The following is a 23,370-nucleotide window of genomic DNA, read 5'->3' on the forward strand; positions in this document are numbered from 1 at the left end:
TATCATGAATTTCATACAGATGGCATTATCCGCACCAACACCAGCGCTATGGCACTAATGCGGATTCGTTTGCACTTTACCGGAAATGAACATACTTTTAAATAACTACTCATGCAGTCGTTTGTATTTCCTATGAAGGTGTTTTGAAGTGCAATTGAAAAGATTTGTGAGTCATTCGTTTATTTGTAATTAATTATTTTTCACCCGGCATTTAGCAGGAATAGGTAAATTAAACAAAGTTTTTATACTATAATATTGAAACTTAACTAATTGTAGACTTATGATATAAGCCCTGTAATGGTAGGTAAAATTTATATGTTGTTAAAGTTAACACAAACGAAACGACAAATAATAAATTACGAATGGCCGGTCGCTTCAGTGATCTATCGCGATGAAATTTGCTTGTCTCGTACCTCAAATATTATCTTATTAGTTTTTAAGAGATAAATACGGGCGTGCAAATTGCAGCAAAATTGAGCGGGATCCTTGGCAATCTCTCATTGGTCAACGGCCGAAAGTAATGACTCTCAGCGATCTTATTGGCTACCCTGCCTCCCGCCAGTCGCGTCGCATGACCGAAATTTTCGATGCGTGTGCCGCTAAATCCGTCTCGTCTTCCTTTCTTTCCGCCCTCCCCACTCCTCCTCTTTCCACCGATGACGCATCCTCTCGCCATCGATCCGAACGCAATCAGGGACGTAAGAACCAGATTTATTTGGACCCTCGTTTAACTATTTGCTATATTTTTTAACAAGTATAGTTATGCAACATTTATTTCAAAACCATTTATTTCAAAATACATGCTTCTGCATAATGTAGCTGTTTACAGATTTCGCTAATGATAAATCTCTCTTTTCCGACAATGAGATACATTCCGTTTAAAGAGGTTTACTTTCTATTTAAACACTAAAAAATCTTGATAAACAAATTCAGTTCAACAAGATTTCATTAGATATTAATTTAAAAAATGTTCAATATTTAACAGCTTTAGGAAAAATACATAATAAGACATCAATTCTGAATAGTAATTGAAATATATGCGTGAATTAGTCTTTACTAATTGGTCCTAACACTCATCGCGTGCTACTTTTACAAGCGATTCAACAATCGAGTTTAGCCAAAGCAAAAGGTGAGGTTGGAGCTGAATCAAGTTCGCGAGTTGTTGCTGTTTACATTCATGAATGAAACTCATTCAGCTAGCGTTCTATGAAGACACTCGCATTCCCATTCGCGTAGGAAACGATCACGGGATCAAAATCGAGCGTCCGCTGAAGATATCATTTTACATCCAGCCACACAATCGCCATGTGGACGTCGCGGTCGCGTGAAATCACTCCTGGGCGCACCGAGACTGACGATCACGCGCTTGGGTCGCGGGGGCGCCGGGGGCGCGTCGGACGGGCCTGAGCGACGCCACGCGATTGGTCGGCGACGGTCGCGCGTCCCGAGATGCCTCGCGCGTGAATCGGGCCTCCGTGGCTGCGCGCGACGACGCTCTCTTCCTTCTCCGTTCGGCGGTCGAGTGGTACGGCGGTGTATTCGGGCAATCGGCGAGGTCGCTCGAGTGTATCGCGCTCCCGTGGTTGTGCACTGCGCCGTAAGTCGCGTCCTGTAATTACGCGTCGACAGATAAATTGGGCGCGATGGCCGATCAGGAGAGCAAGGACTTCAGCGAGGACATCGCGGAGCAGAACTTCGCGGAGCAGAACGGCGAGGCCGAGAACAACGGCGAGAACAGCAGCGTCGCGGAGAACAACCAAGAGTCTCAGGAAGACAGGTAATCCCCGCCCCGCCTGTTCGCTCGTTTGTTCGCCACGTGCCGCAGCTCGTCGATTGTCCCGGTCGGCGCGATCGCTCTGCCGCATCCCGGTCGCGTCGGCGGCCGCCCGGCGATCGCGCGGCGAACCGGCGACAACTTCGTGACGCCGCGGCGCGCGCGCGCGCGCGCGCGGCATGCACGCGTTCCACAAAATGGCGTAGGCGCGCGCGGTCCGCCGCGGAACGTAATCCGTTCGCATCGACGTGACGACGAGCGCCTGCGTGCCGACCACACGGGCTCGTCGCTCCTACGCGGCGCGCCGCGCACGTGAACACCCATCTTTCGGCGGTTCTCGCTCGCGATTAGGACCCATTGACGAGAGAGGCCGGCGGTTAGCAATGGCGGTCGCGAGAGTGGAGGCGCCGGCTGCGGATCCGGAAAGGGCGCGCCCGAGGCCTCGCGAGAGAGAAGATGGAAACGGTGGGTGGGGGGGGGGGAGGGAGACGCGCAGTAGAAACTACGTGATACATGATGACGAGCCGGCGGTCTCAGTCGGCATCCGCGTGGGGCGTATTTCGCGGAAGTGCGCAAAATGCGTGACTGATCTAAACGCCCGAGCACACGAAAAGACTTGAGCAATAAAGTCCCGTGTCCACGATGTCAGAACTACGTTCTAGTTCCTGGAAATGTATAGGCGATCAACTTGCAGCTTTGATAGGAATAGCTGCAAGTTGATTGCCTACACGTTTCTCGGAACTAAAGCTTGGACCGAGTTCTAGCATCGTGGACACGGACCTTAAGAATTTCAACCAATCGAAATTTCCAGCGTTGCCTAAATATCAAAATGGCTGCTTACGTTATCGACAGTAGTTGGTCATTTCCCTTAAATCTTACTGCTCAAGTTCTTTCGTGTTTGGGCCTCCATTGGTCATTTCCCTCGAGTCTTTTCGCGTGTTCGGGCCTTAGCCAATTCGTCAACGGATTTGCGACAGGTTTTCGTAACCCACGCGTCTCGCGAGAAACCGGGCCTCGCGCGCGCCTCGCAGCTCTGGGCGCGCTCGTCACTTCCGTTACGAGCACATGGAAAGCTTTGTCCCTCGCGGGCGCGCAGGAGCGAGTCGCTCGCGGCTCGAGTAACCGAGCGAGCGCGACGACGTCTCGCGCGGAGCATACTTTTTTTGGTTGCAAGACAAATATGTTAGAAGAGAGAAAGAGAGGAATGTCCCATTTTGCGCCGCGATGCGCTGTCTGGGCGCCATTGTCTCGCGCTGCTCTTTCCCTTCCCGCCTTCCCCCCCCCTCCCTCCACTTTTTCAGCGTAACGAGATCTCGAGCTGGATGAGTTTGACCAGACGCCGGTTTTTTCGGTCCGGTCTCCGTTAAAGACACAGAAGGAGATCTAGCTGTGTAAATATTTTGCAATTACTATGCGCTCGTGCTAGTTTTTCCTCTCCCTCGACGCAGCGTTTCGCCTATCGAGATGATTTTGCGCCTGTTTTTCTCTCTATTCAATTCTTTTTGTTGTAAATTTTTGCCTTGCCCTTTATTATACACCCGCAGCTTTGGATTTTTGCGAATTTTCACGCTAATTTACCGTCATTCCTCTTTCAATGAGAGAGAAGGGTAAGATAAGTAGATTATTTAAATCTCAAAGTTGTGTGAAATTTTTCAGGGTGTAACATTCAAGAAGCGGACGTAATCTTCAAATTCTACGTTCATATATAATTGGAGTAAAATTGTCTGATGAAGTAAAACGAGATACAAATATTGTTAGTCTATATTTAAGCGTCACGTTTTCGCAGCCGGTATCATTAATATCGCATTACTGAATAGGAATTTGGAGATGTATACTGTATAGCCGTGGCCGAGGTGATTGCAACACTTTTTTTTAGATGAGTTTAGAAACGCGTATTTAGATTCCAAATGAAAACTTGAGCATACTACTATACTATGCTATACATTTGTCGAAATTTGACGATATCATAAAGCTGGAAACACACGAAAAACAACTTGAACAGTAAGACTCAAGAATTTTAACCGAGAGAGGTAAACCGCTGAAGGCGTTACTAGGCATCACTAGCATTTTTTTGGCGTTAGTGGGTGTTATTTGGCCTTGCTGAGGCATTATAAAAATCTAAAGAGATAAAATAAGATAATAAGATAAAGTAACGTCCGCCGGGCATTAACAGGTATTGGTGTACATGATTTTGGTCAGCAGTTTACCCCTTGATTTTAACCAGTCGGAATTTTCAGCGTCAAGTTTCAAAATAGCTGCTCACATTCTCGATTTATCGTCGGTGCAGGCCCAAACACTCGAAAGAACTTAAGCGATGAGACTCGAAACTCGAAAACTTTAACCAATCGGAATTTTCAGCGTTAAGTTTCAAAATAGCTGCTTACATTCTCGATTATCGTTGGTTCAGGCCTAAACACACGAAAACAATTAAGCAGTGAGATTAAAAGCTCAAGAATTTCAACCAACTGAAATATTCGGAGTTACTCAAGTTTAAAAACAGCCGCTTACACTGTCGACTGCCATGCTGCTTGACTTTTTTCGCGCATTTCTGCCTTTACCACTCAAGTTTTTCTGAGTGTTTCTAGCTTCGTAACTGTTGCGCACGAGCGAAGGTAGTGGGTCTCATTCCGAATCTGAATTCGTGTTTCTAAACTGGTTGAAAAAGTGTCGCAACTATTCCGTCCACGACTCCGTACCTCGACCTGTCCGTGGCTGAAAATATGTCGCGAGGGACACGAGTTTCATGTACGAAGTAACGGAAGTCAGAGAACCGAACGCCGGCGCTCCACAGTGTCTGAAGGCCGAATCAGACTAGCAATTGTCGACGCGAATTGGATTCGGATTGGCGATTGGCGACTGTCTTCGAGCCAATGAGAGCCGATTAATCGCTGCTCTGCTCTCATTGGCTAGAGGACAATCGTCAATCGCCAATCCAATCCAAATCGGCAATCGTTAGCCTGATTCGGCCACAACGTTACCTGTAGTAACCGAATGTTGGAACGAGACATTGCATGCCTGTATTACGCAAGAATAATTTAAGACAATAATGTGTGAGAAGGACATAACAAAGGCGTCTAGCTTGTAACTTTGTATGTGCTGTTGTTGCGAGAGGTATACATTTTTTATCTGTTTTGAGATTTCATCGTAATTTTGTGTACAAACTCCTTGTGTTTTTTAATCCCTGTTCTAGTTAATTATAGTTCTCTAATCGATAAAGAGAGAAATTGTGGATTCTGCAGAGTCGATATCAGTTTTTGCTGAACGAATGAATAATAATCCGTAATGATATTTTTATAGAGCCTAAAGTTTCGAGTAGCATTTTTTGGCCAGCCGAATCTTCTATCCTTCGTATGTTCGTTGCAGCTGAATTACTGGTAAACAATTGACTCACGATTGAGATGGGATCGACGTGAATCTCGAAAAAAAAAACCTTATGCAGTGATTTCCGAGTCCGAATTATTGCGAGAAGTCAAGTCCACGTCAGGTTCACAAGTACCGTCACGTACCGTCGTGAACACGAGCACTGGAACTCGAATTAATTTTCAGTCCGATCGATAAGTCTCTCGGCACAGACACGAATACTTTGCCTGCTGGGTCACGCGGTAGAGTAACTTCCGTTCCGAAATGCGCTGTTTGGGCGTGACCAGAGCGCAAAATCATAGGGACAAAAAAACAAAAATGCGAAAGCCTCCGGTAGGTCGGAAAACGCCATTAACCCCAGTTTATGTGGCTTGATCTGCAGGTGATCAACAACGGTTTTCACATGGCGGGCGGCTCGCAGGTGGAAAACGTCACCCGACCAACAACTGATTACCGGCGAGTGACTGGTGCCAACGGTATTTATCACCAGCCATAAATAAAAAATAAAGAGTCCGATATAATAAGTAAATCAATTACGTCGTGTTTCGAACACTGCCAGAAACAAAGTCAGAGCCAGATAGAAAAAAAAACAGAACCGAGCTTTTGCAGCTCGTTTAGAGTGCAGAAAAAGAAACGGAAGTATATAATATCAGAGAACGATTCTTGCATCGCAGTTTGTCAAGCGTTGTAAAGAGAGAAACAGAGAGAATGTGAAAGAGACAATACACACATATATAAATATATATATAAAACACATATATAAATATATAAAATAAATATCCCATATTGTATGCACATAGATATATCGATCGAAAGTATTGCAAGAGTTTCGTCTGTCATTGAATCGTAATCTTTTTTAAAACAATCTTTTTAGCTTTTCGATATAGAGTTGCAGTCTATCCTAGCATATGCCATATTCTTTGGGCCAATCTGCAGAGATCAGAGTACTAACACTTGGAAAAATTAAACTCTTGTTTCCCTTAGGAGCAGCTGTGATATGTCGACTGGAGTTGTAACTATTGCTCGGGTTCTCACGCAAACGTCGATGAAAAATAGTACCTTGTCTCGATGCATTGATTTTTTTTACACGTATATATTTTTTTCCAAGTTTTCTTTTCAATCTTTTTTTTCTTACAATTGAACGTTCGAATTAAGGTCTCTACGGTGTGAAAAGCAGTTCCTCTCATGGTTGTTTCTCGTAACTTTATGCAAAGGACAGATGCATATATCGTAAGCTACCTTTTATCAATTCTCGTTTATTCTAGGAATGATACTCTATACCCTTGTAATCGCTTTGTACTGTAATCATTATGTTTATCGTTGTAAGAAGACTTTTCTAAATTTTCGACGATCTAGGCGATCTGATTAGCTGTAGATTAAACTTGTGCGTTTGTTTGTCGTAGATATTATACATATATATATATAATTATACATAGTCTTACATATGTGCGATATTTTATCAAATAAAATTCCCTGCCTATATCGATCTTTCTCGATAGTCGATCCAGTGCCCCTTTTGCGAATGACACTACAGGTCTGTTACGTTTCTTGAACATCGTCTGCATTCAATTTTTTCATACCTTAACACTGATTGCAGTCTTTCCAGGGGTCAAGTCGGCACAACCTTTTTTTTCCTTTTTTTTTCTTTTCAATAACGAAAAGTGGAATCGTTTCGTTCTTTGTCGGAAGTCAAATTTTCGCTTCGCTCTTATATTCTCTATATTAATTGACACGTTCGAGAGATTCATCTAGTGAAATAAATTCGTTCCGTTGCTTTGCAGGTCGGCCGGGGCTAACCAGGATTCTCTGAACGATAGGTATTTTCAAACTTCACTATATTTTTCTTATTATCATCATCATCACCTCTCTCTTTTTTTAGCATGTCGGTGTTAAGAGAGTGAAAGAAAGAATTGCGCGCGACGATACGAGACGATGAGAGGCACTTGATCTCCTCAAGTTGCACATATCCGTGTAGCGATCATGATTGTTGCGTAACTTGTAAGAGTCACTTGCGAAAGAGGCCCCAAAATGCATTCGCCAATCACGCTATCCTCTGTCCGTTTTCATTGCAGATAAACTTTTTTGCGCGCAGTTGCAGACAGTTTGAGAATTTGCCAACGTCGCAAGCCCGAATAAACGAATCCAACTTAGATGTTAAACCGTAAATTTCTGGCTATAGACATTTCGGTTTTGCAATACTAATTAGAGAATTAAGACGAGCACGCCTGACTCGTTCGCTTCTATTGGTTTTTAACGGTTCCTCTCTTTTTTCGCAGGAAATTATTCGTCGGCGGTTTAAGCTGGGAAACGACGGACAGTGAGTAACTTTTTTTTTTCAATTATACGAGAGATCCTACTCGCGGTCTCACTCAAACGATAGAAAGCAATAAAGTAAAACGCGCGAAATTAGCAGTGATGTTATTCTTAGGACACCTTTGGATGGCGATTGTCATGTGAAAAGAATTTTTACTGAGCAACATTGTTTATACAATTCAAGTCTTTAAAAATAATTCGAATTGTGATTCGTGAGAAATTCTTACGAAAATCTTCGTCTTGTGCATTTTTAGAGGAATTGCGAGAGCATTTCAGTGCGTATGGCGATATTGAGAGCATCAATGTCAAGACAGATCCGAATACAGGGCGATCGAGAGGATTCGCCTTTATCGTCTTCGCCAAGGCCGAATCTCTCGACAAGGTATTCAATTTTGTACATTATTGCGATACGAAAATGTACTACGATCTTACGTCGCGATTAATTTTTGCTAGAGATGAGTCGAACTCTGGTTTTTAAATCCTCGGAACTCGAAGCCGAATCTTTGTAAGGTCTCGAAATCTCAGATACTAATTTGATTTTAAAAAAATATTATTTTACCAGGAACTTAAGAACTTAGTCAAGTTTTTGTCATAGATAATTCAATATATATATATTTGTTAAACATAAGTTCGTAAAAATTATTTCAGAATGAAAAAAGGCTCTAAAACTGCATAAAAATTAATATATTTATTGTATTTAATTAATTCTTTGAAAAGGGAGTTCGTATTTAAAAAAATTAACACTTGTCTATCTCTCTCTTCCCTGCTAAACTTTTTAAAAAATTTAGTTGTCTCGGCGGATATGAGTTGAATTAAAGCAAATTGAAGTTTGTGCGGTTGGCGCGATTTTTTACATTTCTCGTGAAATTTTTTTTTATATGTATTACGAGTTGCGTACATAAAATGATGATATGTGACCAGTTCTGCTACTGATAGCACGTGACGAAATTTTTGTCTCTGAGATATTTTTACAACAAATCTTCTGTATAAATTGTCATCTCGTCAAATAAATTAAAGGATAAAATAATCTTGCAGATTATGGCCGCTGGTGACCATGTTATCAACAACAAAAAAGTTGATCCTAAAAAGGCGAAAGCCAGACATGGGAAGATATTCGTCGGCGGGCTTTCGACTGAACTCTCTGACGACGATATCAAGAATTTCTTCTCACAATTTGGAACAGTAAGTATTTCATTGTTTCTGCATACTGTAACTTAAATGTAATTTTGGAACGAGCATTCTTATTGACATGCGAAACGTCTGGTAACCTTTCAGATCGTTGAGGTAGAGATGCCGTTTGATAAAACCAAAAACCAGAGGAAAGGATTCTGCTTCATCACTTTCGAATCCGAGCAAGTAGTCAATGAGTTATTGAAGACTTCAAAACAAACGATAAATGGTAAAGAGGTGAGTGAATGAACATTCATGAAACTGAAGGTTACGGAGCTTCAATAAAATATTTTTAGAGTTTACCTTTAATATTCCAAGTTAGTACATACGAAATCTACTGTTTATGTTTATTAAAATTTATGTTTATCTAAAGCGATGAAGAAAAAGCTATATGCGCTGATGAAAAGCACTGTGTACCGAAACGCGTACGCAATCCTAAAGTCCAAATGTAATCATATACTCTTCAGTAAAATAATTTTAATACCTTGTTAAACTTGGCCTTAATCATATGTCGTTATTTAAGAATAAAACTAAATATTTAGTGATAGTTTATTGAAACGACCTACACTGCCAATGTTTTTATTTTAAAAAACTAACGACGTCTTGGTCCGGGATTCGGACCCTTTTCTCAAGTATTCTGCAAACATACATAACTTAACACTATTTTTTTAAATACATATAAAAAGTATGGCGCAAATAATTATAGCAAAAGCAAACTGCAAGTCCATACCTTTTCACGCAATTTCCATTAATCACATATCGCTCGTTTGGCCAATATCGCTATGTTAATAGGCTGTGTACAAGCAAAGGAGTCATTACACTTTACTTTGTTTCGAAGTAATAAATGTCGAGGGTGGATATAATAATAAATAGGAATAAATATGGCAATTTGTTGTGAAGGCCAGAGCCTAACTTGGGGCTGTAGAGCCGGTTATTATGATGATGACTGTACTTTTACCCCGCGAATGTAGTTGAGTCGAATTAAATTGTACAAGTTATTTTACTTTAAGAGAAGATTAATTAAGTGTATTATTAATTTATTAGTTACGATAATTGAAATGTTAAATAGGTCGACGTGAAGAAAGCAACGCCCAAACCTGACGGAATGATTGGTATGCGCGGTGGACCTGGTGGTCGTGGCGGTCGTGGCGGCAGGGGTGGTCGAGGCCGTGGTTTCGGTCAAGGCGGGTGGGGCCAGGGCGGTTATGGCGGCGGTTACGGCGGCGGCTACGGCCAGGGAGGATACGGCGGCGGTTATGATGGATACGGCGGATACGATTATTACGGTGGTGGTGGGTACGGAGGTTACGGCGGCGGCTACGACTACAGTGGATACGGTAATTTCATTGACTATTACTAAAATCGACGGCAGAATCGGTTCACGTTGCCGATTACTGTCGGGATTCTTGTTCGCTTTTTTTCTCGTGTCTCTTGTTTTCTTTCGACGAAGAGAAATGATAATCCGTTAACAAGTAATAATCTAACGGTAGGCTATCCGTTGTTACCGTCCCAGTGTATTCGGCAGACGATTGTGAAAAATTCTTATAGACACCTGAGAAAGATATGTGCATATTATGTCTGATTTAATTCCTCCGTCGCGTATCCAGATTGCTTAACGTTTCTTTATCTTTTTCTGTAATTAATCAACATCCTTTGTGTATACCAACTTTTCAGTTTTATTGAATAACTTGAGTTTATATTGTCCGCTTCGTTAATCTGTGTTGCTCTATAATACGAGAAATGGAATGATCAGAAATTTTATGTATGTATTACACTAGGTGTTGAATTATATAATAGTTGATATTAGGCATAAGAAGGAGAATGTGAGCGCTGGTTTATGAACAAATGAGTAACAATTCTGATCTGTCTTAATATAAATTTTAATTTTATAGATATAAAACAAAATGACACTGATAATGATTTCATTAACTTTATCATCGGTATGTGTAATCAATGTAAACCAGTGACTTCAACTCATGTAAACATCTTTCGAATTATGTTCTTTCAGATCATATTACGTGACCCATAACAGATTCGCTTATCGGCACTGAATGACTGCACAGAACATAATGCGAATTATTTTCTAGATCTACTTCCAAAAATTGCTTGTTTATTGCACTATGAATAATTTAAATCATTTGTTAAGGTATAGTTTTCTTAAAATCCTACTAATATTTAACTTTTACATACATATGCACTTGTAAATATGCATTTAACAAAGTTAACATAAGAAAAACGTAGTGGGTTACAGTAAATGTGTATATGATGACAGAAAATATCCTGCTTACGTTGCATTTTATATCACTCAATTTTTTAATATTCTTAAGTAATAATCATGTTAAACGTCTCGATCAAAATAAAAAGGTCGTATTATCACACATGTTATAATCAGTTAACGCAAGTGCTGTGTTTAAACAAAATTTTCCATTGCATTTCAATTATTTTATACAAACATGATGTTTTAAATAACGGATGTAATGACCCATTAACATTGAATACTTTCATTGAGTGATACGACCCGATATCTTTTTCTTTATGTACTTACTGTGAGTTCCACTGAATTCACTAACTTTGAGGAATCTAGCACAATCACTGTAACATTATATAGTGTAACATATAAGTATAGGTACTGTAACATAAATATTAACCCCTTAACTACCGCAGTGGATCAACCTTAGTGTTTTTTAATATAAATAATTAATCATCTTTGTAATTGTTGATTAAAACTAAAAATTGGCAGTTAATGGGTTAAAGCAATGCTATATATATATATGACACTACGCTGTATGAGATTGTATCCTTCGATCCCGCTTTTGATCCTGCCACGTCCTCCTCACACGCATGACGTTTCTCTCATGTTTCTTTCACATTTCAACGATCATTTCACCCGCAACGAAACCGCGAAGGCTAGACACGTGCTATGGCAATATGACTACTTTGCATCTCGTATGATTTCCGAGATGTGTTTTATCGGGGCATGTATTTTCTCTTTTTATGTTTGATAAAGGATACAAGCGTGAATTGATCTCTGTATCCGTCCTTCCGTTGTACCCAACTGGAATTCCAAAATTTTACAATTTATTATGCATAGAAATTATTTCATTCTTAATTTCTTTGATTTTGTAGGGAGATTATGTCGTGTGTATTTTTTTGGTCGGTACGCTATATCGATTTTAATCTTAACATATTCTTTTTGGAACAAGGACAAGCCATTTTCAGCATGATAAATTTTTTTCCAAATTCTAACTACGCGCGCATGTCATTTCTAAATTCATGCAAACTGATCAAAATAACGTGTTTTAAACTACTGCACTTACGATCAGAGACCGGAAATGAGAAAACTCTCTGGAAGATATAACTATCTTTCGTTTACATAGATTGTAGAATACCAAAACATAGCGTTACAGTACAATCAATAAACAAAACTTGTAAGTAATCTTAAAATAATTTTCATTGAACATTTTTTGTTTCGAGCGCCACATGCATAGATTTTTTTTCCTTTTAATGTAAGAGGAAATGAACAATCGGCGCACATCGCTAACTGATCCTATTGTCTCTTTATACCGTGTGTTCCATGAAACGCAGATGGATACAACTATGGCGGTGGTAATTACGACGGTGGCTACAGTGGCGGGCGCGGTGGCGCACGCGGTAAAGGTACGCATTTGTAGCGTCCTTTCTTTTATATTTTACATTTACATATCTCCCCGCATCCGTATCGTTAGATTTTAAATGGCATTCCGATTGAATTGTCGCTCACACACGCATCTCTTCTCATACATTGGCTACATTCATCTGTCCGTCACTTTCCTGCGTCACTCGAAGCCTTCGTTTCTCCGTCCCTCACTCGAACACCTACTTTTATTTCTGCCTTTTATACTATTTGCTCTACAATGTGTATGTAGTATGTATATGTGTGGAGAAAATGAATGAATACATGGGAGAGGAGTTAAATATCGGTTGCATGCACCAAAAAAGATAGTAGAATTATGTCTGACATATACAGGGTGTCTATCGGAAAAAAAACCTGGAATTCTCCTCTGTCTGGAAAATCATTGAATTGTCAAGAAATTTTTGTTGAAATTGCCTGTTTATTTTGTATTTTGTGAGCAATCGACAGTTAACCGAGCAATCAAGTTAGTAACAAAGTGACAGGAAACTTATAAATGTTTTTGGGAAGCGATAACGAATGTTTCAAGCATCCTATTTCAAATTTTATTCTCTTGTATTTCTTCAAAATAAACCTAAACTTTTAAATGATATAACATATATAAAATATCTTTTGTAAAAACCGTTTTTCTTATTTGAAAATTTACAATTTTTAGTTTTCTCTTTATGATTATTCTTATCTCGTTCACAATATGAATGGGATACATGTAAGATAAGTGCAATCCTATACGATTAAATAATTAAATTTGTCAAAAACTATTATAATTTTGCCTGGCAGTTTCACTAAAAATACTTATTGTTAGAAAATCAGGGAATTTTTGTCCGGGAAATGAATAGACGCCCTGATATAGTTGGGGAGCCAATTATAATATACCATATAATTCTACAATATATTACGACACTGTAAATTATCTACGATCGCCCACTTTTGCCACTTATTTTCCAACTGACCATTATAACGTTCGTAAAGTCAGTGACTTGATTTAAGAATGTAATTAATATTACCACTCTTGTTTTATTATGAAGCATAAATTTTGATTAACCATGAGTAATCCTGAAAACTTCTTTTGTACTCAGCGATTTTACATATCTTTCTTTTATAAATGGAACCGTCTAACAAGAGCTAACCGTCTATTCAATGGAATGTTATCCTACATTTAGCTATTTATAGCTCTAGAAATATGAAGGAAGATGGGAAAAGTATAAGTTACACGGCCTGCAGCTTACTACCTTAGCCTGTAGCCTCTACGTAGATACACTATAGCTTTCTCTCTCATATATATCTGTTATTTTCTTAAATAAGTACTCGCAACTTGTCGTTTTCTTTTGTAGCTTTTGTACAGTTTGTATACATAATGCGTTAGATCTTACGCTATACGCCTAGTCTCTTGTAAAGATAAACGAGTGATGTATGCAGCTGAGCGGAACGATTAGACTAACAACGTGCCATGTGGGTATGTTCCAGGAGGTTCAGGCTACGGTGGCAAGCAAAGGGGTCGTCAGAGTCAGAGGCACCAACCCTATTAATAAAGGAAATCTCCTTATTTATGACCGCAATGCAATTCGCATTGTAACTGCCGGTGAGTCACTGTCCAATCTCCCTACTGCTTTTACTCTTCCACCTCTGCACTAAATCACTCGGAGATTTATGTTTGCAAAAGTAACGATTTTATATTTAAAAAAAAAACAGTCCACAGATTCTTATAAATTTTGTATTCTTGGTAAAAAAATCTAAAATCTTGATTTAAAACAATAAAATAGTTGCAAAAGATAAAATGTGTATTTCAATTTTCTATTCGAATTTTTAAGAAGTCTATTTACGAACAATTATTTATATGAGTAAAGTTTTTTCAAGTTTTTGAAAAGACCTAAAACTATTGTTGTTTTTAATCAATTCACAATTTGTAATTGCTTACACAATCTCGACTTAACATCCTACGTTTTGCGTATACAGCACAGACTATCTAACACGTTGCTTTACTAACTTTTATGTCTCAACTATCATTTCCACTTGTATTTCTATTTCATGTTTTATTTGTTATACACCCTGTTCATATTTAATTTATTATGTTTCATTAGCTTCATAATAAATTAATTTTGTGTGATATAAGACATACCGACTGATCTCTGGACGAGAATGAGCATTTAAGCAGAAAAACTGGAAATTACGTAAAATTGAGATACGTCCTTGTGAAAGAGATCAGCCGATACGTGTGCAATATGAGTAGTGGAAAGACTAAAGCACTTCTCTCCTTTGCAGGTATCGCAAGCCGCGGTTTCCGTTTACAATCACAATATTACAACTCGTCCAATCATTCCATTCAATATACATCAACATCGGCCAGCATTAAAAAAAACAGGACTCGAATAGCATAAAAATTTACAGAAATCGTATTCCAATATTTTGTTGATTTTGTTTTTGTATATACAATACGCGCTTGCTTTTTTCAACTCACACAAAAACATTTACATGTGCGTGTGCACACGCATCGTGTATCGTGAATACGTATAGTGGTAGATTATTTTAATTTTTTTTGTACAAGATGACACGGCGGAAAAAGAAAAACCATCGTATATGGGTGAGCAGGCGATGTATCTTTTACATAGCATGCGCAAAAAAAACAAATCGAGCTGTTTATAACGACCGTGTGAAATAATACAAAGGATTACTTCTTCCTTATTAGTAAGATATAATAATAGGATTAAATAAATTCGTTTTGTGTACATAATATATCTCTCATATATATACATTTGTAGTTTTGCTCTGTGACCTCCTATTATGGCAACTTAATACTTTTTCTTTTTATTAAACACGACATGTACACAAGATTTGTCTGAAAAACGTAGAGATCATCATTTATACACTAGATTTGAATAAAAGACTGACACACGCATAAAGAGGAATTTATCAGACTTATTAATAGAATTGATGCTCCACCGATTCCGTCGTAACACACGCGTATGCAAGCTCGGCATTGCAAACTCGCTATTACACATTTAGCATGTGCTACAGCAGGATCCTGCTCGATTATAGAGAACCAACGTATATACATTATATTTATATACCGACAAGTTCATTCTAATACGGCGAGAAGATGTCACAATAAAATTTTTAAAGTACAACAGACGATATTGTATCGAGCATACAATATTGGAATCATGTATTTTTGTCCGAGTACATACTGTTCTGATCTTATGTCACTGAAGTATTACATAATATAACTTTAAAGAGTGATCTTATGTTAGTGATTTATTTAAAATAATGTTTATATATATATAAACATATATATATAAACATACATCTATACACACAATATATGTATATACATATATATGTATATACACCAACATTCCCTAGTATCACCATTAATAAGCATCTATCCCAAATCCTGCAATTTCCTGAACTTTTATTCACGATGAGATGTTTGACATGTTTTTAATAGGAAATGGAAGTTTGCCGCACATTTTCTTTGGAAATATTATAGTCAAAATTAAAAATAATAAACGTGAATGAGTGCAATTTAAATATAGTTTAAAATAAATGAAGATTTTTGTTAGTCTTATTCGTAATTACACATATTTCATATTTTACTGAATTCTAGTCGAGACACTCCTGAATAATAGTTTAGTATGGATAACTCGAAATTTTGAGTCAACTAATAATGAGTTGAGAACTATTAAGAATATTCTTAATAGTTGAGTCAAATACATTAATTGATACGAAACTTATTAATTGTTGATAGGTGGATCTATTTTGTCTTCAGCAGAAACGAGAAATTTATGTTTATCGCAAATGGATTTTAACTAATTGTTATTACTTTATTTTCCGAATAAGACTTTAAGAGTTTTTAATTGCAAACTGAGCATCTGAATTAAATGATTTGAATTTTTATTTTTTTAAGTGTACGTTCGATTCACGAAAGCGGAGGCTGGTAAGTGATTGAAACACGAGAAGGCGTCATTGAGATCACTATTCTCGAGATGAACGAGCTGGAGATACACGCTCTCTAATTAGTAGCACTACTAATCTCGTCCGGTTAAGATTAGTCTACTCCCCACTTAACGTACACGCGCATTAATAGCAATTGCATTTTAACTGAATTCATTTAATTGATTAAAATGTTGGATTAGACAAATTAATTTTAGAACTTTTTTAGATAACATTGAAACTGTCATTTTATCGTCCTTCCATGAAAAATGCAAATACGTATTTTACAAATGTATATATTTAAAATTAAACCATGATATTTCTTTGTTTTAATCACAAACTGTGTGCGCCGATTTGCATTTTTATCCAAGCGCAAGGCGGCTAAGTTATCAGACAGTGTGTTCTCCGAGTTCAGCGAGAGACAAAGTTTCGTCAATTCAGTTCGAAACAAGAGAAACGCATTAAGCGCGTTGCTCATCGTAATACGTTCTTACATCCTTATATGACGTTTATCGCTCAATCTAATTCCAACATTTGAAGAACAATTGAACATCTCGGAGATAGAGGAGATTCGTTTCAATCCGTGCTCTATCGATTCTTTGTATCTCAACTTCTCGTGGCGTAAGATCTCTCACTATAATAGCAGAAGATATTGCTACTTCCATTAATAAAAAGTATTCTCTTTATTTAACGCGCGTGTGTTTATGCTAATTTAAGGGATAATGCCACTCTAGCGCCCAGAAAAACAGCTTAATTTTAACAATTTTTTTATGGAAATATAGTAAATGGAATACAAAATCTGTTTAAAACCTTTATTGTGCATACTTTTAAGTGTATTCACAAATTTTCTTGCAATTGTTTTTACAAAGTGGCGGAACCAGAGCTCAGCAAAGGAGAGGCCTCTTCTCACGGATAGTGTTCCGCGGCCGGAAAGATTTCTCTTCCAATTTTTGGAGTTGGACTAAAAACCAAGAATTTTTGTGTTTTATATAAGATCAGCTCGAGGAGTGCGTACGGAAATTTAAAAACACCGTTTTTTGTAACAAATGGTGCACGTTTGAAAAAAAGTTTCATTTTTAGGTAAAAAATGGCGTATTCCCTTTCGATCACGATATACTTCTTCAGTCTTGTCACTCATTATTTCAGTTAATTTGTAAAAACAAATCACTAACGAAATTTAAACAATGACTTAACAGAAAGGTGTATGTGCAGTTAGCGTCACTTCAACAGCACTGATGCTATACAAATATTTTTGGGTTCTATATATTACTTGTGGTTTCTATCTATGGTTTCAATATAAAGCTTAGAATGTGTGTAGGTAAGTTGCAGGAAAGGTGATCCTTTTATTATTCAAGGAGGTATAGTAATAATTTATTACTATATTGATTATTAATTAAGGTATAAATTACATATATGTATAAATTAAAGATTTAATAGAAAAATCACAAAACAACAAGGAATTATTATTTTAACAGAAATTATTAGTTATTTGGTTCATTAATAAATGATTTATATTTTAAACTAAATGATTTAAGGTGTGTCCTCGTTTTGGTGAATTTACTTATATTTTATGTAATTTTAAACTTAATTTATATTTGGTTTCTGTAAAGAGTACAAAACATATTTCCATACACTTTGTAATGTCTCTTAAGCTATTTATTTATCATATGTCACTTGTTAACTAAATATAAACATAATATCTACTTCAAGAAATTGATTAATACTAAACATTGTATAAATTACGTTTATGGGAGTTATAATATAATATCTTATGTAATATTACACGAGTCATATAAAATAAGTTTGCAAAATTAGGAACGTTCGAACAATCCGCATTGTTCTAGTTTACGAATTGTCAAACGTGCAATAGTTAGTAGATGAATTAGTTGTATATAACATGAGAAAGAAATACATTTCTTTGTATGTAAATCATATTTTTCTATTTTGCCTGGTTTCTGTATACTTAAGATATCGCAATTTTGAAATGTTGGAGATCAAGTTATATGTTCATAGAAAAGTATCAAGCTCAGATCGTAAACATAGTCCGTTGATGTTGAAGTTCTTACCATAGATCTGTTTACATAGATATGATGAAAGTGAAAATTCTAGTGGAACAAGTAGAATTGAATATTATAATTATATTGTTCGATTATTCAGTCATTTTCAGGCGCCGTTTTATACTTAAATCCAAAACAGTCCGTTGTTGATCCTGCTATAGGTCCGTTATACGCATGGACAGATAAAACAAATGGAAATTGTGATAGTATAATTAGAACCTAATATTAACCCTTAGCTGGCACTGTGAGGTATTCAACGCCCAAGTCTAGTTCACTCCAATTTAAGCCTCCTTATAGTACGCAAGTTGTATTTGTGGTACCATGTCTTATTCCCAGTATACCAGCCATGATTCTGGTGAAGTGTGCCAGCTAAGGGTTAAGGGTCATATGTTACATTACTTGATTATTAAAAATGTTAATTTTAATGAATTTATATAAGCAAAATTTTAGCAAGACTAAAATTTAATATTTATATTGGATTTATTTCTGGCTTGATACACGAACGTAATAATTATTAAATTATTTATGTTTATAAATATAGTAGAAGAAAAGTTCGCGATCTGATTAATACATCGATTCTTAATGAAACGTTTAATATATATGAATTTTCTGCATAATTTAATATTAATTATACTTGCACAGAACAATGTTTAATTCGCAGGATTTATTTACATGTAAAGTGTAATGAATGTAAAACAAATAATTACTCGTTAATAACTTCTGTTACTCCTGTATTTTTGGACAGGTCCAAAGGTATATCATTTGGGTCTTCTTGAAGTTTCTTTTTTTTGGTAGATGTACCAATATGTGTATCTATACTTGTATCATCCGTATCGATGGTTAAAACTGGGCAGGTTTTCCTACAGTGATATTTAGAACGATTAAGAAAGTAAGAAATGTGATGAAGAAATTACAATTATGCACCCTACTCTGTTTGTGGCCAAAAGACTATCGTTTTAAGAATCTTCTTCAAAAATTTAGAAAATTCTAATTGTTTCGAAATTTATATTATATACATTTAATAATTTTTATCCGACAATTACAATATAGTAATTTTCATATTAATTACTCGAATACTGAACAAGGTACTAGTGGACATAAGTCGACGAATGTGGATTTTATTAAATAAACTATCTGTCTGTATATGTACAACATAAATACTTATAAAAATTGCATCTTGCACATTTTAAATATCTGTTTTAAATGCTTGTAATGTATCTAATTTAACGAAATTGTAAGGAGAATTAGAAATATTAATAAGATGTTGCCTTAGATATAAAATACAAGCTATTTTACGAATGTTATCATAAAAAATTCAATTTTATTAAATATATATGTATGATACGGACTCATACGTATTTTTACATTATATTTGTCGAAATATATGGTAAACCAATTCTATACACATTTCAATAGCATTCACAATAACTCAGAAATAGAAATTAGGATTGGAATTTCTATGCAACTTTGATCAGAATGCAAGTAATTTTTATATAAGTGCCTAGATGAATGTTAATTAGATGAGCTACATTTTCTTTGACTATTAAGTAATTAATTACTATTAATTTCATATTCTCCAATATCGTAATCAATTTTTTATTTATACTTACTTGTGTTTTTTCAAGTGATTATGCATCATAAACGCTCTGATCCTTTGATATGTTTGTTTACAATAGTTGCATTTCATATAAAACTTGTCCATTTCTGTGAAGTGGTGATAATACCAAGCTACTTTACCACTAATCTTTTCTATGTATTTGTCTCCGTGGTAACGTTTTAAGTGAGTATATAGAATCTCACAAAGCTTAATGTCCTCTTTGTAGATACGGATTATTTCAAAGCAATTTTTGCATTTTACCAAACGTCCTTTTAAATATGAATAATGTTCTAGTATAGAGGAATGTACTGGAACCTCTATTTCTTTAATTACATTATATTCAGTGTTAGGTTTGAAATCATATTTTTTGTTATGTTGATTGCATAAGTGCAATTTTAATTTTATTAATGTTTCATTGGAAGGTTGGAAAGTATTCGGGTTATTCTGGAATTCTGCACTACAGTTTGGACATTTTAATTTCGAACTATAATATTGCAGCAGATGATTATTTGATAAGTCTCTTAGGCCATCACATGTTTTCGGATGTTTAAGAGATAAATGCTCCTTTAATTTTGTCAATGTTTTTGTTGTCGGTTGAAAATTATTTATATTATTTACCAAATGTGAAGAACACACTTGACACTTATATGTGCAAATATAATGTTGCAACACCCACTTTTCTTCATGCTCTGCCATTATAACACTCCTTATTGCCGAGAATGAGTTTCTGAAAATAAAAGGTAAAGACAGATGTAAAAAACATGAAACATCGTTTTCAGATGATTCTAGAATTGCAGTCGCATATAAACTGGGGAGGCAATCCCCAACGTTAACTGTTGCTATCGAAGTGCTTGTTATGGGTCTGTTTGCAATACGGAATGAGAAAAAATGCAAATTGTGACGGAATAATTAGAATTTAATGTCACAATAACATTTATTGTTAAATTATTTCTATTTATAAATATAGAAGTGTTTGCGACTCGATTAGTAATTCGAAATTAATTTTTTTTCGTAACGTATTGACTATATAGAATGTACTATCTTTGCATAGATTGAATAATATTTAATTCACAAAATTTATTTACATGTACTGTGTAATAAATGCAAAGGAATAATTACTCGTTAAGAACTTTTGTCCCTTCTGTCTCTTTGGGCATATCCGTACGTAAAGAATCTGAGGTTTCTTGAACTTTCTCTTTTCTTGTAGATGTACTCATATCTGTATCGATCAAATCATGCACATCATCCATAGCAATGCGTACAGTTGGACAGGTTTTCCTACAGTGTGATATTTTACATGATTATGTTTGAATTATTAAGACAGTTATCCTACATCTTGCACGATTAAACAATGATTAAGGAAATAAGAAATGTGATAAAGAAATTTCAATTATGCTCGCCACTCTTTTTGAGGCCAAAAGATTGCTATTCTAAGAATTTTATTGGAGATTTGGATGCAGTTAAGTGTCTAGACTCATATTTCACCATACATTTGATAATTTTTATCCGACAGTTATAATAATTTTCACTTTAATTATTTGGATGCCGGACATGGTACTCGTAAATTTGAGTCGTCGGATATAATTTCATTAAATAAACTTATATGTAGAGAAAAGTCACCTATTAGTTGATAAGACACTGGTTGAATCTACCGGATTTCCAATTAATGCAACCAGATTTTTTGTTCAGTGAATGATACGGACCTGTACGTATTTTTACATTATATTTGTTGGAATACGTGGTAAACCCGTTGTATACACCCATTTCTCTCATTGATATTCATAAGGACCAAAAATAGGAATTGCGTTTGGAATTTCTATGTAATTTCGATCGTAATACAAATAATTGCCATGCAAGTGCTTAGATGAATGTTAAATAGGTGTGCTACATTTTATTTGACTATTGAGTAAGTCATTACTATCAATTTTATATTCTTCAATATTGTAATCTATTTTTATTTATACTTACTTGTGTATTTTCATGTGTTGTTTCATGCTTGCACTATATTTTTCATATTTTTTGTTACAATAATTGCATTGCACATACAACTTGTCCAATTCTGTGATGTGGTCCCAATACCAAGCAACTTTTTTATCAATCTGTTTTGTGTATTTGTCCCCATGTTCACTTTCTAAGTGATCATATAGAGTCCTACAGGAGCTAGTGTTCTCGGTACCGATATAAATTATTTGAAAGCAATTTTTGCATTTTACCACATCTCCTTTTAATAATGAATAATGTTTTAGTATAGAGGAACGTACTGGAACCTCCCTTTCTTTAATTACAATATATTCTGTGTTACGTTCGGGATCATATCTTTTCTTATGTTTATTGCACAAGTGCTCTCTTAATTCTATTAACGTTTCTTTAGACGGTTGGAAACTGTCCGTGTTATTCTCAAAGTCTTTATAACAGTTTTGACACTTTAATTTCGAATTATAACATTGCAACAAATTTTTATTCGACAGGTCTTGCAGACGATTATATGTTTCCTTATGTTTAAGTAATAAGTGCTCTTTTAATTTCGTTAGTGTTTCTACAGACGGTTGTGAATCTTCTATATTATTCATGAAATGTTTCGGACATTTTTGACACATAAATGTGTGAATGAAAAATTCCAACAACCACTTTTCTTCGTGCACTGCCATTGTAACACTCCTTATTGCCGTGAAAGCGTTTCTGAAAATAAAAGGTAAAGGCAAACGTAAAGAAGAACATGAAACAATGTTTCCAGATGATTCTAGAATTGCAGCCGTATATAAACTGGGGAGGCAATCCCTAACGTGGTCTGTTGCTGTCCAAGTGCTTGCTATCTTCTTCTTCTTCTAGCTACGGCTCCCAGCTCTTTCAACCTGAGCTGACACGACCACGACGAACCAATAGACGTTGTTGAATTATAGACTAGCGCGTTGTAATTTTTCGAGCAAGTTTTAAGTAAATGGTAATATACAATGCAAGAGCCCGACTGTCGGGGCTCGCGCGAAGTGCTTGGGCTATGGGCAGAGAGAAACCTGAGAGCGGCCACGGGAAATCTACTATCTTAGAAACTGATGCGCCCCCTGACAAAGTGGATATCAACTACGTCCGATCACTCGGTAATGGTACACAAGCTATGGTTCATGTCCAAACTTCTCAGATGGATATGAGAGCCAGATGAGATAAATAAGTGAAGCAATCTATTGTTCTAAATAATACAAAGTCGGAACGACTAATTGATTCACTTGTTTATCTCATCTGACTCTCATATCCATTTGAGAAGTTTGGACATGAACCATAGCTTGTGTACCGTTACCGAGTGAACGGGCGTAGTTGACGTCCACTTTGTCAGGAGTTGGATCTGTTTCTGGGGCTCGATTCTTGAATTTATTCAAAGGAGAAACGTATGCGAAAATTCTGCTCTTACAGAAAACTTCGCATGGCTTTAACCAATCGACTTTCAACTTTTCTGTCAGAGCAGAATATTCGTATACGTTTCTTCTTCGAATGATTTCGAGAATCGGGC

General features: G+C 36.4%; 2 protein-coding genes across 25 annotated transcripts; one reads left to right on the forward strand and one right to left on the reverse strand.

Moving 5' to 3' along the window:
- The first annotated feature begins 624 nt into the window (after window positions 1-624).
- Window positions 625-17,639, forward strand: LOC105569896 (RNA-binding protein squid). Of its 22 annotated transcripts, none has more exons than XM_012026711.1 (9): window positions 627-1,777; window positions 7,411-7,451; window positions 7,702-7,829; window positions 8,483-8,629; window positions 8,723-8,854; window positions 9,687-9,954; window positions 12,203-12,274; window positions 13,752-13,866; window positions 17,084-17,163. In XM_012026711.1, the coding sequence occupies exons 1-8, from the start codon at window positions 1,644-1,646 to the stop codon at window positions 13,811-13,813; spliced, it is 984 nt and encodes a 327-aa protein (XP_011882101.1). In that variant the 5' UTR covers window positions 627-1,643; the 3' UTR covers window positions 13,814-13,866; window positions 17,084-17,163. The 22 variants fall into 22 exon arrangements, with proteins under 22 accessions (XP_011882110.1, XP_011882113.1, XP_011882101.1 ...); XM_012026708.1 differs by having other exon boundaries at window positions 629-1,777; window positions 9,784-9,954; window positions 17,084-17,639; XM_012026710.1 differs by lacking the exon at window positions 17,084-17,163 and adding an exon at window positions 14,547-14,628 and having other exon boundaries at window positions 629-1,777.
- A 32-nt stretch (window positions 17,640-17,671) lies between these two features.
- On the reverse strand, window positions 17,672-22,895 carry LOC105569899. Of its 3 annotated transcripts, XM_012026728.1 has the most exons (6): window positions 22,652-22,895; window positions 21,837-22,547; window positions 20,988-21,146; window positions 19,882-20,595; window positions 18,979-19,131; window positions 17,672-18,640 (listed from the first exon to the last, which is right to left on the reverse strand). In XM_012026728.1, exons 2-6 carry the CDS (start codon window positions 22,514-22,516, stop codon window positions 18,598-18,600), a joined length of 1,749 nt encoding a protein of 582 aa, XP_011882118.1. In that variant the 5' UTR covers window positions 22,517-22,547; window positions 22,652-22,895; the 3' UTR covers window positions 17,672-18,597. The 3 variants fall into 3 exon arrangements, with proteins under 3 accessions (XP_011882118.1, XP_011882119.1, XP_011882117.1); XM_012026729.1 differs by having other exon boundaries at window positions 17,672-18,426; window positions 21,837-22,895; XM_012026727.1 differs by having other exon boundaries at window positions 21,837-22,895.
- Window positions 22,896-23,370: the final 475 nt, after the last annotated feature.

The sequence above is a fragment of the Vollenhovia emeryi genome, unplaced genomic scaffold, assembly GCF_000949405.1.
Source record: "Vollenhovia emeryi isolate VEMERY1.0 unplaced genomic scaffold, V.emery_V1.0 DF939122.1, whole genome shotgun sequence".
NCBI classification, from domain to species: Eukaryota; Metazoa; Arthropoda; class Insecta; order Hymenoptera; family Formicidae; genus Vollenhovia; species Vollenhovia emeryi.